The 17,533-nt window shown below is 37.4% G+C and overlaps 1 protein-coding gene across 1 annotated transcript in view; it reads left to right on the forward strand.

The window, feature by feature from the left end:
• Positions 1–1,669: 1,669 nt before the first annotated feature.
• The window catches only part of NEMP2 (nuclear envelope integral membrane protein 2), a 38,065-nt gene continuing 22,201 nt past the window's right edge, over positions 1,670–17,533 (forward strand). The window contains 1 exon segment of the mRNA XM_044669693.1: positions 1,670–1,802. Coding sequence (XP_044525628.1) covers positions 1,670–1,802 — 133 coding nt within the window.

Raw genomic sequence — 17,533 nt, forward strand, 5'->3', positions numbered from 1 at the left:
ATATATATATATATATGTATATTTATTAATAATGTATGGAGTAGTGGGATGATTCTATTCATTCCCCTCTATTCATAATATTCGACAAATATTTACTAGGCAAGCATCCACTATGTGAATGGCACTCTATCAAGCACTTTAAATATCCTTTCCTTATTTTTTGGTACATTGCCTTGCTGCCTCCCACTCTACTGCCATTCTAGGCACACCTCCATGAAAATTACTTTGTTTTTCAAGATATCACCTGTTTCTTTTTGCCTTTCTCTACTGTGATATCCCAGTTTTAAAAATTATATAATATGGCTAGACTTTAAAAAGGTACCCTCCCCCAGATGTTATAAACCCAGCAAAATAGCAATTTCACCAGAAAACTGTACTGCTCTGAAGATAGTCTTGTGTTATGTTATAACAGAAAAGAGCTCAGAATATGCAGAGGACCTGAGTTCAAACCCTGGCACTGCCACTTTGTGTGGCCCTAGTCATTTCATTGCTAATCTTCAATGAGGGAATTGTAGCAGATTTCTTACAGCTTATTGTCCTCCGGCTATTCTTCTATCTGTCCTCAGTGGCCTCCTGGTTGTTCCAGGAACAGGACCCTCCATTTCTCAGTTCCTGTCATTTGCTCTGGTGGTCCCCCTTGCCTAGAATGCTCTCCATCCTCTACTCTTGACTACTGACCTACCTGGTTTCTTTCAAGTCCCAGCTAAAATCCCACCTTCCCCAATCCCTCATAATTCCAGTGCCATTCCTTTCTAAATTACTTCCTATCCTGTATATAGTTTGCCTGTTGTCTCCCCCATTAGACTGTAAACTTCTTGAAGGCAGGGACTATCTTTTGCCTTTCTTTGTATCACCAGGGCTTAGTATGGCGTCTGGCAAGTAATAATCAATCAACACTTATTAAACTGGAGATTGATCGATGAGCTTTAAGTTCCTATTTTATGGGGGTTTAATGTGCCCTTGCGGAACGATAAAGAGCAGAACCTAAAAGCCACATTGCCCAAAGGGTGGAAATGGGGTTCCACAAGGTGTTAGGCGGTTCACAGTCCCACCAGCCTGTTTAGCTTTAAGGGTGAAGGTCTGGTGGAGCCACTGGGAACCAGGCACTAGGGTCCCTCACGTAGAGATGCCCAGGGTACTAGGCTAAACTCCCCGGGCCACCTCCTGGAACGTTTCTGGCAAAGTTCCGGCCAAGACAAGCCCGGGAATGCAAATAATCGGCAGGTCCAGGAGCTCAGAGTGCATAGTTCGGCTGGCTGGGACACCACCGGTTCCCGCCGAGCCTGAGCCTGGGGCCAACACAGTCCCCGACTGCAACAGAGCCAGTCACCAGAAGAGCCAGGGGCCAGAGGGAGGCGGTGCAGAGATCAGGGGGAGGAGGTGGAAACCGCCCAGAAGCAGCAGCTGCAGCTGCAGCAGCGCCGGCGGCGGATGTCTAGAACAGCCGTGGGCGCGGCCTGGGTTGGGCCTGCCGTATCCCAGCGGGTCTCGCTGGATAGCCCCCACCCCAGCCAGCCCCTTCTCCTCTCTCTCCACTTCCGTTACCACAGCCCGGGGTAGTTGCACGCCACCGGCGGCTGTCTAATGCAGCGAGAGGCTGAATAGAGGCCCCGGAAGGAGTAGGAGGAGAAGGAGCAAGCGGCTCCGCTGCCCTGTGCTCGGGCGCAGGATGCGGAGGGGCTCCAAGCCGCTGCCGCTGCTGCAGCCGCCCCTAGGCCAGTGTCTGTGGCTGCTCTGGTTGCAGCTGCTGACCTTCCTCCCTGTGGGCCCGGTGCAAGGGGAGGAGGTGGCGGCGTTATCAGGTAACCTTGCAAACTCGCTCGCCCGCTCTTTTCTGTACTTGTTTCCCGTTTTTTAGGGTTTGTTTTTGTTTTTTTGCGCGCGCAAGGAGGTCCTAGCAACTGTGCGCCTGCCTCATCCGTGGGAGGGGAATTTGCTCTCCCAGTGGGAGCCCTGCCCCTGGCACCTAAACTTCTGGAGGCGGGCTGATCTGGTCTAGTTCATTCCCTCCTCCCCCCCCTCCCACCTCGTCAATTACCCTTATGTAAGTGACCCCTATCCAGATGTGTTAGAACACCTGACCCGGGCAGAAGGCGGGCTGCAGTTCTCTTCCCTTTTCTCCTCTCCCTCCCACTTCCCGCCAGCAGGCACACGCACCACCCCTGTGCTTCCCAACTCTCTTTTTTTCCACCGCCTCCCAATCTTTCCTGAATGGAGTATTTCTCTCAAGCCAGTTTTTGGTTCATTTCCTTTCTGTCTCAAAAACCTGTCCTCATCTCTCCAAACGTGGTGCATCCTTTATTAACAGTCTCACCACTTGGAGACCTGCGTTCCAAAAACCTTGTCTCCGTGAAGCATGGAATAAAGACTACTGGTTCCCTTAATCGCCTGCTTTGCAAAGAAAAGCTTTCTTTGGTCGGTGGCCAGGAAATGGTAGACCTGAATGAATACACGTCTCATAAATCCATATTTGGGCCAACCGGCTTCTAGCCCATTTAGTTTTTGTTTCCTGCCCTGCTCTCAGCAACCTCATTTTTTTTTTCCCTCTTAGCTTTCGATTGGGGGCAGTGTTCACCAGATTCCTTTTGTTTTCATCCCCGAGAATCAGATTTTTCTTGGTGAACTTAAGCACCAGTGCGTTTGCTCACCCGGGTTCACCGCCCTGGCTTTGCCACTGAATTAACCTTCTGAACTTCAGCAAGTCACTTAAGCTGCTTCTTTCTTCATCTCTAAAATAAGGGGGTTAAACTAAATGATTATTACTACTATTTCCAGCTTTTAAACACTTTTAAAAATAGTTTATTGGACACTTGTTTCCTCACAAGCCATACCAAAAAATGGGGACTATCAGGTTTCCTTGAAATTACCTTACCTCCTTGGGTGAAAAGCCAGAGGCTTGTTTAACAAGGGAGGAGCTTGTGGTTGGCTGAGAAGAGAATAGAAACCAAAGTGGAGAACCACCCATGATTTGCAGCCAATAGGTGGAGCCCCTAGAAATTTTAAAGTATATTTGGTTGTCTTGGATTCCTGAATTTCTCAGTCTGTGAAATTCACACTATAGAGTCAATTTCCACTTCTTAAATTCTGCAGACTTTTTCATTGACATCTGTGAACTAAAGATGTCTGTCCTTGAAATTAAAAGCAGATCTCCAGGCACATCAGTACATATGATAATCACAACCCCAATTTCATACTTCCTATAATAGGTCCTCTGGAGGAATAAAAATATTGAAAGACATCTGTTTAAACAGGTCAGAGAGAAGTCATAGAGATTGTGCAATATTATTTAATGTGAATCAATCCCATTTGCCATCTTGATACTTGAACCCATTCCATTTCTCCTTAATAGCTACAAAAAAAGACAAGCAAACTCTTCTGAAAGTAGGATTTTCTCTGCTTCAGTCTCCTCTCCTACCAGGAAAGAAAATAAAATAGTTAAAGTACGTTTTGATAATCATTAGACTCGTGTTTTTGACTTGTTTATATTTTTAAATATATTTTAAACATAAAAGAAACAAATTTTATGGAAATACTTTACTGAATTTTTCAAGAAGCAGGCTACCGGAATGGTCTTGGAGTCACAAAGACCTGAGTTCAAGTCCTGTATATGATACATGCTAGCTAAAGGGCATGGGCAAACCACTTAAGCTCTTGGTTAAGACAATGAATTACATATGAGATGCTGGGTTGCTGATATGTTTCAGTGGAATGAGTTTCCACACTGGTATTCCCCACCCATAAAACCACAATTTTTGGACCAAAAAACCACCAATAGCAAAAACCAAAAAAACCCTGACTAAAATTTTTTTGGTTGTAGTTTTAAGGTCGTCTGAGATTTGGGAAGTCTTACCTTCATTTATTTACCCCCCCCCCCCATTACATGTAAAAACAATTTTTAACATTTGTTTTTAAAAATTTTGAATTCCAGATTCCCTTCTTCCTTCCTCTCTTCCCTCACTGAGGAAACAAGGACTTTGATAAGTTATTCATGTGCAGACATGTAAAACATTACCAAGTTAGTTGTGTTTTGAAAGAAAACACCAACCAAAGGAGAAAAAAAAATAATATGCTTCAGTTTGCATTCAGACTCCCATCAGATTTTTCTCTGGAAATGGATAACATTTTTCATCATAAGCCCTTCAAAATTGTCCTGCATCTTTGTTTTGCTGAGAATAGCTAAGTCATTCATAGTTGATCTTCATATGGTATTGCTGTTGCTGCTCATTTCGTTTTGTATCAGTTAAGGTAATTCTTTCCAGATTTTTCTGAAAGCATCTCTTATAGCATAATAGTATTCTACCACAATTATATGCCACATTGTTCAACCATTCCCTAATTGATGAGCATCCCCTCAATTTCCAGTTTTTTGCTACCCCAAAAAGAGCTGTTATAAGTATTTTCTACATATAAGTCCTTTTTCTTTCTCTCTTTTTTAACAAATTTGTTTGGGAGATAGAACTAGTAGTGCTGGGTCAAAGGGTATGCACAGTTTAATAGCCCTTTGGGCATAGTTCCAGATTGCTTTCTAGAATGGTTGGATCAGTTCACAATTCCACTAAAAGTGCATTAGGGTCCCAATTTTTTCACATCCCCATCAACATTTGTCATTTTCCTTTTCTGTCATATTAGCCAATCTGATAGATGTGAGGTTGTTTTAATTTACACTTCTCTAATCAATTCTACTTAGGAGCATTTTTTTTCACATGACTATAGATAGCTTTGATTTCTTGATCTGAAATTGCTTGTTTCTTTTGATCATTTATCATTTGGGGAATGACTCATTCTGATTTGCCTCAGTTCTTTATATATTTGTGAAATGAAGCCTTTATTGGAGAAACTTGCTATAAAATCCCCCTGCCCCCTAGTTTCCAACTTTCCTTCTAATCTTGGCTACATTAGTTTTGTTTGTTTAAAAAAAACCTTTTTAATTTAATGTCATCAAAATTATCCATTTTGCATTCTGTAATGTTTTTTCTATCTATTGTTTGGAAATAAATTCTTCCCTTATTCATAGATCTGACACGTTGACTATTCCATGCTCCTCTAATTTACTTATGGTATCACCTTTTTATATCTAACATAACATATACCCATTTTGACTTTGTTTTGGTATATGGTGTGAGATGTTGATCCATCCTTAGCTTTCCAGTTTTCCCAGCAGTTTTTGTCAAATAGTGAATTCTTGTCACAAAAGTTTGAATCTTTGCTTTATCAAACATTAGATTATATATGATCATTATCAGTTGCATATTATATACCTAATCTGTTCCACTATCCACCACTCTATCTCTTAGCCAGAATCAGATTGTTTTGATAATTACTAATTTTTAATGTAGCTTGAGATTGATTCTGTATAGATAAGCCACCTTCCTTCGCAATTTTTTTCATTGTAATATTTTTGATCTTTTGTTTTCAAGATGAATTTTGTTATTATTTTTTCTAGCTCTATAAAAGGATTTTTTGGTAGTTTGATATGTCAGTAAGTAAATTATTTTAGGTGGAATTCTTATTTTTATTTATGAGCCTACCTATAAGCAATTTATGTTTTAACAGTTGTATAGATCTAACTTTATTTGTATGAAAAGTGTTTTGTAATTGTGTTCATAGAGTTATTGGGTTTGTCTTGGCAGGTAGACTCCCAAGTATTTTATGTTGTCTCTAGTTATTTTAAATGGAATTTTTCTTTCTATTTCATGTTGGATTTTGTTGGTAACGTATAGAAGTGTTGATGACTTATGTGAGTTATTGTTTTTACATATATATAAATTGAATATATAAAATTTAAAGATAAGAATAAAACATTTACAAAATATAAATATTATACAAAATATAAAAATAAATTTAAATATAAAATGTATATTTAAAGAGTATTTCCTAGTCAAAACTAAGTATTACTTCTTTTGGACTTTTGATTGAATTGAATTTTATTGAGACTGAATTAACTTTAAAAATCGATTTTTAATATATACAGTAATAAATAAAACTATTATGTTTAGACCTGAAAAGAACCTTAGAGGCCATTTAAACAAACACCCCTCATTTTATTCCTGAGGAAACTGAGGCACAAGGATGTTAAGTCAAGATGTCAGCAATCATTTATGTTTGATGACCTGCTGCTCCTGCTATGAGCTCCTACTAGAAACCAGGCAAGGTGCTAAGTTCTAGGAGATACAAAAAATGCAAAATAGAGAAGATAATATACAAGTAGTTACCTGCAACATAAATAAATAAACAAATAAGCAAATAAATAAATGAATGAATGAATGAATGAATGAATGAATAAACAAATAAATAAATAAGCAAGCAAACAAACAAACAAATAAATAAATAAATAGAGATTACTATTGGAGATAATCTCAGTTGGAATCTATTATTAAGGTAGATCAAGAAAGACTTCTTATAGAAAGTGAGATTTTACCTGAGACTTGAGAGAAGGGGGGGGGGGGAGGTAGAATATTCCAGACTTGGAGGACAGCCATTTGAAAGGCAAGTCCAGAGATGGAGGGTAGCTTGGGAGGAATAAGAAGCCAGAAGGCCAGTGTCACTGGATCTCAGAGTGTGTGGAGAAGAGTAAGGTAAGACTGGACAGTGTGGCAAAAGGACAAGTTATAATGGGCTTCAAAAACCAAAGAGAGGATTTTATACTCGATCCTAGAGGTAATAGGGAGTTGCTATAATTTTTTTGTGCTTAATGATGATCAATTTGGAGGCTGAGTGGAGAATGGACTAGAATGGGAGAGAATTGGCTCAGAATGATCAATCTACAGTCTGGACTTTGAGCTCATGGGGGCCTGCCCCAACATGGCAGTGTCAATGTAAAGAATGGGGTGTAGATGAGAGATGGGAGGATATGAATTATGAGGGTGAAAGGGGGAGAGAAAAGAAGGGAGGAGAAAAGAGAGAGGAGCTAAAATTTCAAGCCTGGATAATTAGGAGGTTAAAGTGATTTCTATGGGTCACATAGCTTGGACCTAGGTCTTTCTGAGTTCCAATTCCAATGCTCTAAACACTGTAAAACTGCCTTATGAAATGCTCTATGAAAAAAGCCCTTCAGGCAGAAGAATAACCACTTAATAATTGCTTGATGAAATCTATTTCTGAAAATCACATGAATCATACATAAAGGATTTAGGGGGAACCGTTTAAAGAAGCCTTAAAATAAATAAGAATGAAATTAATTACATCCATTTTGGAAGTTAGATTTATGTGAGATGTTCTTAAACTGAGATACTTTTATGCAAACACAGAAATAGCTTTCCAAAAGTAAGATTTAATGACAGGATAGCCAAGCAACTAAGTCAGAGGAAGAGGTATGAATTATTCCATGGCTGATCAGACATCCAAGCATGGTATAGTGAAAAGAACATTGCCTTAGGAAATATAGAACTTGGGTTTGAATTCTATCTCTGCTACTTTTATAATTATCTGTGTAACCATGGGTAAACTATTTATCCTTTCTTGTGTCAACATGGAATCTAGAAGACACTAAATTTATAGCTTAGTAAGATTGGATGACCCCCAGATTAGTTAGCTTAAAGGTGAAAGCCCCAGGTTTGACCTTGTCACATGAGAGTTTCTCCCTAAGGGGAAAATCCAACTTCCAAGTCTCAGACTAACAATAGACCTTAAAGTAGTTTATGTAGGGATGGCTAATCCCATCTGGTATTAAATTATCTCTTTTGTCCCAATGGTTTCTCCCCTTAGCCCAAAGTCCTTTACCTCATTTTCCTTTGTTACCATTATAAAGTCAATCAACTATCCCTCTCATCCTTAGTCTTCCTCCCCATCTTTCCCTAGAAAGGTATTTAAGCTTCCCACCCTTAATGGCTCCTTGGAATTATCCAATCTAGCCAGAGCAACCAGAGTTCAAGCCTCAGGACTCTGGCACTCTGCATGGGCATGTGGTGCTCAGCTCTATGTGGAGGCCTAATTTAGCACTGAACTCCTTTCCTTAATTAAAGAGTGGTTTTTCTGACTATTTATTAGTTCTGTTTTTTTCCTAGTCAACAAATGGAGGCCCCAGTGAGATTCCAAAGTCCCAGCTGCTTGAGTCACCCTGCTAACAAGGACCCCAAGATGTGAGGTACCCACACAACCCATTTGGGGTTGAGATAGGAGTCCAGTTAGCAGAAGGGCCAGGTAAGTGGCTCTCGGAAAAAAGGACTTGGAAGTGATCCACTCTTTAATTAAGGGGGCTTAAGCTGTGGTTTGTTGTTGCACAGAGGAACCACATAAACCAGAGCCTACCTGGGGGCTGCTGGAATGGGGAATAGCAAGGCCATGTCCCCAGGAGGAGGTGGGGGCAGCTGGAGGAACCACCTAACAATATGGCCCCAAATTATATATTTTCAAGATATGAATCTAGTGCAGGCAAAAGTTTGGTTAAGATGGCAGATGGTAGCCAAATCCGATCCTAAGGTAAATTGGCCAAAATGGAGTCTAGTTCAACCTGGCTGCAAACTCTGCGCATGGCTAGGTTTGTGTGTTGTATGTGTGTGTTGGTGCATGTGTGCGGGAGTAAAGCAGTGTCTATGCTAGAAATAAGGGTAAAGAGAGTGTAGTTCAGATGTGTGAATGGCTGGCTGAAAACTTTGAATGGGAAGCTAAGCTGGAGTGTTCATTTGAAGTTCTGGGTATTTGCTTTAAGTCAATTAAAATAGAGAAAGTTTCTTCATGAATTGAAATGCCATGGTTTAAGGTTTAAATGGTTATAAATTTTTGTGGAAGAGTTTCTTATAGAAGCTTAAGGACTTAAGCTCTGGATTTCTTCTCAATTTTCTGTGGAGTTTTGTTTATATTGTATGTCTATAAAGTTGTATTAACAGTTAATTCCTCCCAAAAGCTGAAGAGGTGAGACAGGAGCTGTCGATCTGGACATGTGAATATCCAGCAGGAGGCTAAAGGAGGTCCAGAAATTTATAACCTTAAAATTCTAATCTTTTCTTCTCAGTTTTGGTATGGTTAATGTGTAAAATATTACATATCAACAGCAGGTAGTTTTTAATGGTGATGGTAATGAGATGCATTTTATTCTAGGTATTAACTTTTTTATTTGAGTGTTGTAATTTCACATTTTTGTCAAGCTGTTATTTGCAAGGTTTTACTGATTAATATGTGTGTGTGTTCTGAAGTAAAGAAAGTTCATTTTAGGTTGGTAAACTATAGACCTGACTGGTCATTGTGATGTTATAAGAGGACAAGACATATTTGAGAAAAGACTTTGCTTTCCATGGTAAGGAAACACTGAACATTTTTTAAAAACTGACCAACCAATTTCCTCTTAGCTGTTTTTGCCTTAGGCAAAGGAGAGGTGTAGAGTGAAGCTGAAAGAAATGCAGTTTTTGAGTCACTGGCAAAAAAACCCCAATAGTTTCCTTAGGTCTATAATAATTAAAATTATATTATGAGGCTGCTAATAGCTTTCTAACTTTATTAAATCAAAGTAGTAATAGGTCTCTTCCATGTCTAAATCATCTGATCTATGATGGGAACTTGCCAGCACAAAAAATCCCAAGGACAGCAGGTAGCTAGGGTTGTTGTTCCACACAGGAATAATGTAACCCTTTCATGTGAAAAATACCAATTTTGGGTCCCTTATTATTCAAAAGTGCCTGCAAGATAAGACAGAGTTGAGATTTCCTCAGATCTTTCAAAAGAATCCAGATCAGATGGTAAGAGTTAGACAGGTAAGGGTTTTAGTTGGATAAGAAATAAAGGGTCAGCATTATTAGTCTCAATGCCAAAGGGAAATTGCTGGTTTTTATCAGACATGAGATTCTCCTAACTCAGTGGTTCCCAAACTTTTTTGGCCTACCGCCCCCTTTCCAGAAAAAATATTACTTAGCCCCTGGGAAATTAATTTTTTTTAAATTTTAATAGCAATCAATAGGAAAGTGGCCTGTGGCCATTCCCGCCACCCTGGATCGCTGCAGCACCCACCAGGGGGCAGTAGCGCCCACTTTGGGAATCACTGTCCTAACTGGATGGTCATTTTCCTTTTTAATTTTTTCTAATTAATTAATTAATCAATTAATTAATTTTAATTTTTCCCATGGTTACAAGATTCTTGTTGTTTCCTTCCCCTTATTTTATTTTTAAAATGTATTTTATTGATGATTTGCTCCTTAAACATACCAAATGCGCTTTTCCATCTAGCCAAGAAAAACAGTTAACTGCTTATGTTTGCAATATTCTAAACCTCCAAAGGCAGCTAGATGGTACAGTGGATAGTGTGCAGGGCTTCCTAACTCCACTTCAAATTTGGTCACAGATACTTAGTAGATGTGGGACCCTGGGCAATTCACTTAATTTTCTCTCAGCCTCCGTTTCCTCATGAATAAAACTGGGATCTTAATAGCACCTTGCTAGCACAATAACCCCAACAGGAGGATCAAATAAGATTAAAAAAAAACAAACCCTTACCTTTTGTCTTAGAATCAATACTGTATATTGATTCCAGGGCAGAAGACCAGTAAGAGCTAGGCAATGGGGGTTAAGTGACTTGCCCAGGGTCACACAACTAAGAAGTATCTGAGGCCAGATTTGAACCCAGCTCCTAACACCTCCAGGGAAAGATTTATTAATTTATTAATCTTCAAAATTTATTCATTTCAATTTATTAATCTTCAAATTTACTGGTCATGTCACCAGGATTCCTTATCTATCAATGACAAGGTTCTCCAAATACTCCTTTTTACACATATTATTGTATCTTGAACTCTGGAAAGCTACACACTTTCTCAGTGAAATTCCCAGCAGTGCAACATTGATCTGTGTGGATGCACCCTAGGGAATAAAAAAGCAAGTGGAATAAAGAACTCCGATTGTCCAGACTCTGATATTTATTAGCCAGATGAGCAAAACACTCTTTGAATTCATCAGTCAACGTGTATGTTTTCAAAGTCACTAATCTGTCCATTTCCTTTGACTCAGCCATCCAGCTCCTGGGCAAGGAGGTCAACAATAATTCCACAATTTAACAGATATGCATCATAGCATTATCATCTTTGTGATCATCAAAAACTAGAAACCAGTCAGATAATTAACAAGCACTAAATTAATTATAGGCAGAAGATGCCTATTAACTAGGGAATGATTAAACAAATTGTGGTATTAAATGAAATGAAATATTATTGTGCTGTAAAGAATGACATGAGGAAATTGGAGAAATGTATATGTATTGGAGTAGAGTGAAAAGAACAGAACCAAGGGAGTCGGCGCAATTTCTACAATAATGTAAGTGAGAATGACACTAAAATGTTGTCGATTAATTGCAATGACGTATCTTGGTCCTAGAGAAAAGAGGAGGAAATGAGGCTTAGTTGATAAAATGTGAACTTGGAGTCAGGAAACTCCAACCTCAAATATTGCCTCAGCCATTTATTGTTTGACCTTGGACAATTCACTTAGTTTTCCCCATCTCTAACTGATTTCTAAAGTCTGTCTCATACAGACAGTCTAATTCTTTGATCTTATCAATCCTATGGCGTGCATGGATTTTGGGTAGAGAATGATGCAGATATTTCCAGGTATGATTGCTTTGTTGATTGGGTTTTGGAGGATTCAGTAATGGGGAGAATATTAGTAAATAATTATGATATTTTCTAAAATGAGAGATAAATGAAAGTTACTAATGAGCAAAAGATGTATATCTTGGATAGACTTTTGAAATAAGCAGTAAGAAAACTGGGCCTGGAAGCAAGTAGGGAAAAAGAGATCAGTTTAAAATTCATTTGGATACAAGATCTGAGGATTCTGACAGGGACTGATGACAAAGAATGCCATCCTCCTTCAGAGAAAGAACTGTAGGAGTCAAAGTGCAGATGAAAGCATAGGATTTTTCAGTTGTTTATTTGGGTCTACGTTTTAGGATTTTGTTTTATATTATTCATTTGTAAAAATGAATAATATGGAAAAATATGTTTTGCATGATAATACATGTATAACTTGGATTGAATTGCCTGCCAACACTGGAAGGAGAAGGGAAGGGGGGGAGGGAGATAAATTCAATCATATAACTTAGGAAAACTTGTGTGGAAATTTATTGCATGTAATTGGTTAAAAATTATTTTAATTTTTAAAAATGATTGTAAAAGTTAAAAAAAAATAAAACTCATTTGAATATCTGGCACTTCCTAGCTGTATGATCCTGAACAAGTCGCTTAACCTCAGTAGCCTATCCCTTAACCGATCTTCTGCCTAAAATTGATTCTATCTAAACTTGATACTTGTATCAATTCTTATTTTTTAAAATTAAAAAAAAATTTTTTTTACTTGTATCCATTCTTATAAGGATTTAAAAAGAAAACAAACAAATATTTGGGAATTTGTATGTTACTATAGTTAAAATTATGAGGCTGATAGTAGCTTAATAACTATTAAGTTTTAAAAATTATAATTGTATTTTTATATATTCATATATGGTATTATATAATATATTTAATATGTTTATTATTAGTTAGTCGACAAACAACAAAACATTAAATAATTAAATTAATGTTATTAATTTTGTTTCAATAATAAAAATTAATCAAAAATAAATAAAACCAAACATTAAATAACTAAATACTGCCCCATCATTAATTAATTAAAATGAATTTAATTTTTTAAATTTAAATTTAATTTAATTTGTTAAATCAAAGTAGTAGTAGTAAAGAGAGGGAAAGGTAGGAAAGAGGTAAAGAGATACTTAGCTTTCTAATCTATTGGCCGCCATGATGGGCCTGTGGCTAAACTCTGACAAGGATTCCTTCAGCCCTCCAGGCTCCAGCCAGAAGACCTAGACTGGCTCCTGGCCTGACTTTATAAGCTCTTTTCTCCACCCACCAACTCTCACACATCACATCTCAGGAACCAATCATAGTTTCTTAATTTGCCTGGCTAATTTTAATTATTACAGTACTGTCGGTGATCTCTAACTGCTTGCTGCTGCAAAAGCCCATCTTTTGAACAACAGTCTTCCATTAGCAATAGCCTATAGCTTTGAATCATGGAACACCAAGTTCTCAGAAAAACAAATTATAGTGAACCCAAAGGTCAATGGAAATATACCTAGTGGGAGTGAGGAGGCTATAGCATGCTACTAACAATGACTTCTTGGGAGAAGTGGTATAAAAGCCATTATTAAGCAAGTGTGAGGAATTTTAAATTAAATGCATTATTTCTTAAAATAATGGCATAATCGTTTCAAAGGTAAAACATGTGAAGAGACTATATGAAGATGAAAGGGGAATCCTTCCTGCTATTTGGGGCAGAGCAGAGAGGAGAAGATGACAGAAAGGCCTTTGATGCTGTCTAGGTTTGAGATTCTTATTCCCTAGTTTGGAAATGGACCATCTTAGGAGGTAGCATCTTCTCTAATGACACAGATAAAGATGCTTGAAAGAGAGGAGAGAAGTCATCCAATAGCAGTCTGAAGAAAAAGAGACAAGGAGTGGCAATTGGCAACTTTCTGCCAAGGACTATTAAATCTATTAAGAAAGGACTATTAAAAGCCGTTTATTGATCTGACCTAAACAACAGGCAGGGATGCAGTCTTCCAAGACATTTATTTGCAATGTAGAACCAGAGATTTAGAGGTAAAAGATCTTCAAAGCCACCTAGTCTTAACCTCTCATTTGTACAGGTGAAGAAACTGAAATCTCAAATGTTTTTGAGGGAAATCTTTTCAAGTCTTGGCAGGTATTATGGTTAGTGTTCACTCCCCCCTGCCCCCATCATTCATTTTTTGTAATAGAGTAATCTTTTAAAACCAAAACACCAAATCCTATTCCCCTATAAACAAGGAATATATCATGTTTTTCTTCTGGGTTTCCTTAGTACCCATTTCTAATGATTCCTGTAGAAACAAATATTACTAAATATCTAAAAATCATTGCTAAAAATTGTGAAGGCCTAGGCAAGAATTGAAGACCTTAAGAGTATAATTGGTATTAAAGAGTATAATTGGTATTATTGTCATTATATCTCATTAAAAGAACAGGCTTCAGAAATGAAGGTACATTTGAACTATAAAAAGGACATTAAGAAAATGGCACCAGAAAATGGAATTTCTGCACTACAGCTTTTAGTTGATGGGCACTTATGTAAAGATGAAGTGTATCTAAGGACCAGTAAAAATATGGTCAAATGGAAGTGTATGGCAAATAAGTCAAGATGAATTTAAATTGTAAATTTAAAAATTTAAAATTTAAAAATTAATTTGTAATTTTAATTTAAGTGTAAATAGGAGGAAGAGGGAAAAAATTACCTGTACAATGTATGTGTGTATTGTAAGGTTGAAAAATGGGTTTTATGGGTTCAGTATATTAAAGATGGTCACCAGAGGATTGAACTATTATCAATCCTCAATTAAGAATAATCTCAAATCAACATTGACTTTTATGGAAATTTATTTACATGAGAAGAGAGAAAGGAAGTAAGGAAATAAGAATCTACCCCACTAATTAGTCCAGGTAGATCTTAACCCTCAGCCGAGGGCTAAAGGTCTTGAGGCCCGGAGGTGAATGGAGCAAAATTCATTCACAGAGTCTATAAAAAGAAGTTTCTTAATAGAAGTTCAGGAAGATTCAGTCTTTAAACTCACCGCGTGGAACAGTCTCGGTCATGAACCAGCAAAGCTCTTTCAGGTCCCTTCGCCAAACCAGAAGAAGCTTCACTCACTCAACTCCCTCTTTTAAACATATGGGTCACTTCCAGTGCCTTCCCCTAGCCTGCGTAGGGGGCAGTGCCTCAATTCTGATTGGTTACTCACTCTAGCACACATGGGTTAGAACCTCCCAGAATTGGAAGGTGCTCTCACCTTTGGTGATTAAATCTAAAGATGGGCAGTGTAGAATTAATCCAATTATCACAATATGTATCTACTGCCTAGATAATACATAGAATAAAAAGAATATTGTAGAGAGGATAAATAATTCACAAGAGGAGTGAATCAGAGATCTTAATGAAAGAAGGCAAATTTGACATCATAAGGCAGAGAATTGATAGGATCATAGATTTAGAACTGGAAGGAACCATAAATCACTTAGTCCAGCCCCCTCACTTTACAGCTAAGGAAACAGACTTAGATTAAATAACATTCCAGAGACATAGTAAGTGCTGGAGGAAGGATCCGAATCCAAGTCTTCCTGACTCCAAGTCTAGTGCTATTTACTCTAGAGTGTTATCACATGCATGAGTTTCATGACTGAAATATCGCTACAGAAAAGATTATTCAAAAGGAACAGAATTAATAAAAGCATTATATAGTAAGATATGCTTAAAAAAAACACCCTTGCCTTCTGTCTTTGAATCAATACTATATTGGTTCCAAGGCAGAAGAGCGGTAAGGGCTAGACAATTGAGAGTAAGTGACTTGCCCAGGGTCACACAACTAGGAAGTATCTGAGGACTTCCCATCTCCGACCCTGACTGACTATTCGCTATGCCACCTGGCTGCCCCATAAGATATGCTTTTTTTAAAATTTTTCATTTAATTAATTGATTTATAATATTTTTCCATGGTTACATGATTCATGTTCTTTCCCTCTTCTCCTCCCACCCCCTTCCCAAGCAATTCCACTGGGTATAAGATATGCTTTTGAAGCAACAAAAGGACTAGAGGAATAAATCTTATCAATCTTGTAGGTAAGGATTAGTGGAGAAATGATAATATCAAAATGGTGGGAATCTTGGGAGGAAATAATTGTTGCAGCTAAGAGTTTGTGCTGGAGAGGCAAAGAAAATCTGGGCATTGTCTAAAATTTTTCATTTATTTTGAGAGAATAGATTGAAAAGAATTAAAAAAAGAATACGGCTTAAAATTACTATTAAGTTATCTTAAAGGAATGGAAAGCCATTTAAAATGAAATTCTGATGACATGAATTATTCCAGTTAGGAACTAAGTGGGGAGATACTGAAACGGAATTTATTGACTAACTCTAATTAAAAAAATATTTGTAATATTATTGATATTTCTATTAGGTGATATTTGTAAAGCACTTTATAAACGTTAAAGTGCTTTGTAAATGCAAGCTAAATAAATGATATAAATTTGTTTATAAACCCTTATGGGTTGTAGAAGATTATGATCAGCATTGACTCTTAGCATATTCAAAAGAATGGAGGGGGAAACAAATTTATAGAAAGCTTGTCTAGAGTTCCAGCTAAGCAAAACAATTTTGAGCCCCTTTAAGCATTAAACTAGAAAGAGGGTAAACATAAAAAATGGAAATGATTTTAAAAGATTTTATAAGAAACATTTTTTTCTCATCAATGACAGTAGGACACCATGTTTGGAGTCTGAAATTCTAAGCCTCCCCCAAGAGATGCATGAGGAAGTAGAAATAGCACTCTGAAAAACAAAAATGAGAAGAGCAGATATGCTGGGGAAGGGGTGGAGGGAGACGCAAAGTTGGTCTGGGCTGAAGGAGACCCATGTTTAGGAGTACCAAAAGAATCCTTTTCTGAGTATCTGAAATGGGAAGATATTAAAGCTGACATGTACATAGAAAATTAAGAATGCTTTTCTAAATTGGTATTGAGTCCATTTTCATTTAATTTAAGAATACTATTGCTTTAATTCATTCTTTATTTTGGATTTAAGCTGCATACAGGGAAAAACTTCACTTTCATGACTTATAACTGCCCTGTGATGTAAATGAGCAAATTGTTATGTTGACATGTTTAAGAAAGTCACATAATAGCTGAGAAGTCAAAAACTAAACATTTTAAAGTGGCAGAAGACATAACTCTGAAAGCCTTTTAAGTTAAGCATTAAAAAACAACCCAGAAAAGGCCTGGTTTGTGCCAAGGTGAAGAAAAATCACTTTATATATAGAAAGTCTTAAACCCAGTTTTTAGAACTTCTTATTAGATCATGCTCAAGGACACTATTTATTGTTGTTCATTTGTTTCAGTCATGCTGGACTCTTTGTGATCCCATTTGGGGTTTTTCTTGGCAAAGATACTGGAGTGTTTGCCATTTTCTTTCTCCAGATCATTTTACAGGTGAGGAAACTGAGGCAAACAGAAAGTGACTTCCCCACGGTCACATAGCTAGTGAGTGTCTAAAGCCAGATTTGAACTTGGGCAGAAGAGTCTTCCTGACTCCAGGACTGTGCCACCTACTTGCCTAAGGCTTATATATCCCATTAGAATGATTTACTTTTGACAAATATGATAATCTGGACTTGTTGCTTTCTCAAAAAAAATTGCACTCTGGTTACAGTTTTATATAATCTATACATTCTAAGACCCTTCACACAAATTGAAAATTATTGCATGATCGCAAACTTCATTATTTAATAAGTATTTCTTATACAGCAATATCTAGGCACTTTAGGACTTTTCTTAGGCTTATCAGAGCTACCAGCATCACTACTTTTGTACTTTGGGAAATTAAATTGCATTAATGAAACAAAGAAAAGCACTACTCTCATGTAGACACAACTTATTACAAGAGGGAACTGAGGACAAAGACTGATGTGGGAGCTAATATTTGCTGCATAACAATGAAATGAATCACACTGAAGCTTGTTAGAGTAAGAATGA

The sequence above is a fragment of the Gracilinanus agilis genome, chromosome 3 (assembly GCF_016433145.1).
Source record: "Gracilinanus agilis isolate LMUSP501 chromosome 3, AgileGrace, whole genome shotgun sequence".
In the NCBI taxonomy this organism is placed as follows: domain Eukaryota; kingdom Metazoa; phylum Chordata; class Mammalia; order Didelphimorphia; family Didelphidae; genus Gracilinanus; species Gracilinanus agilis.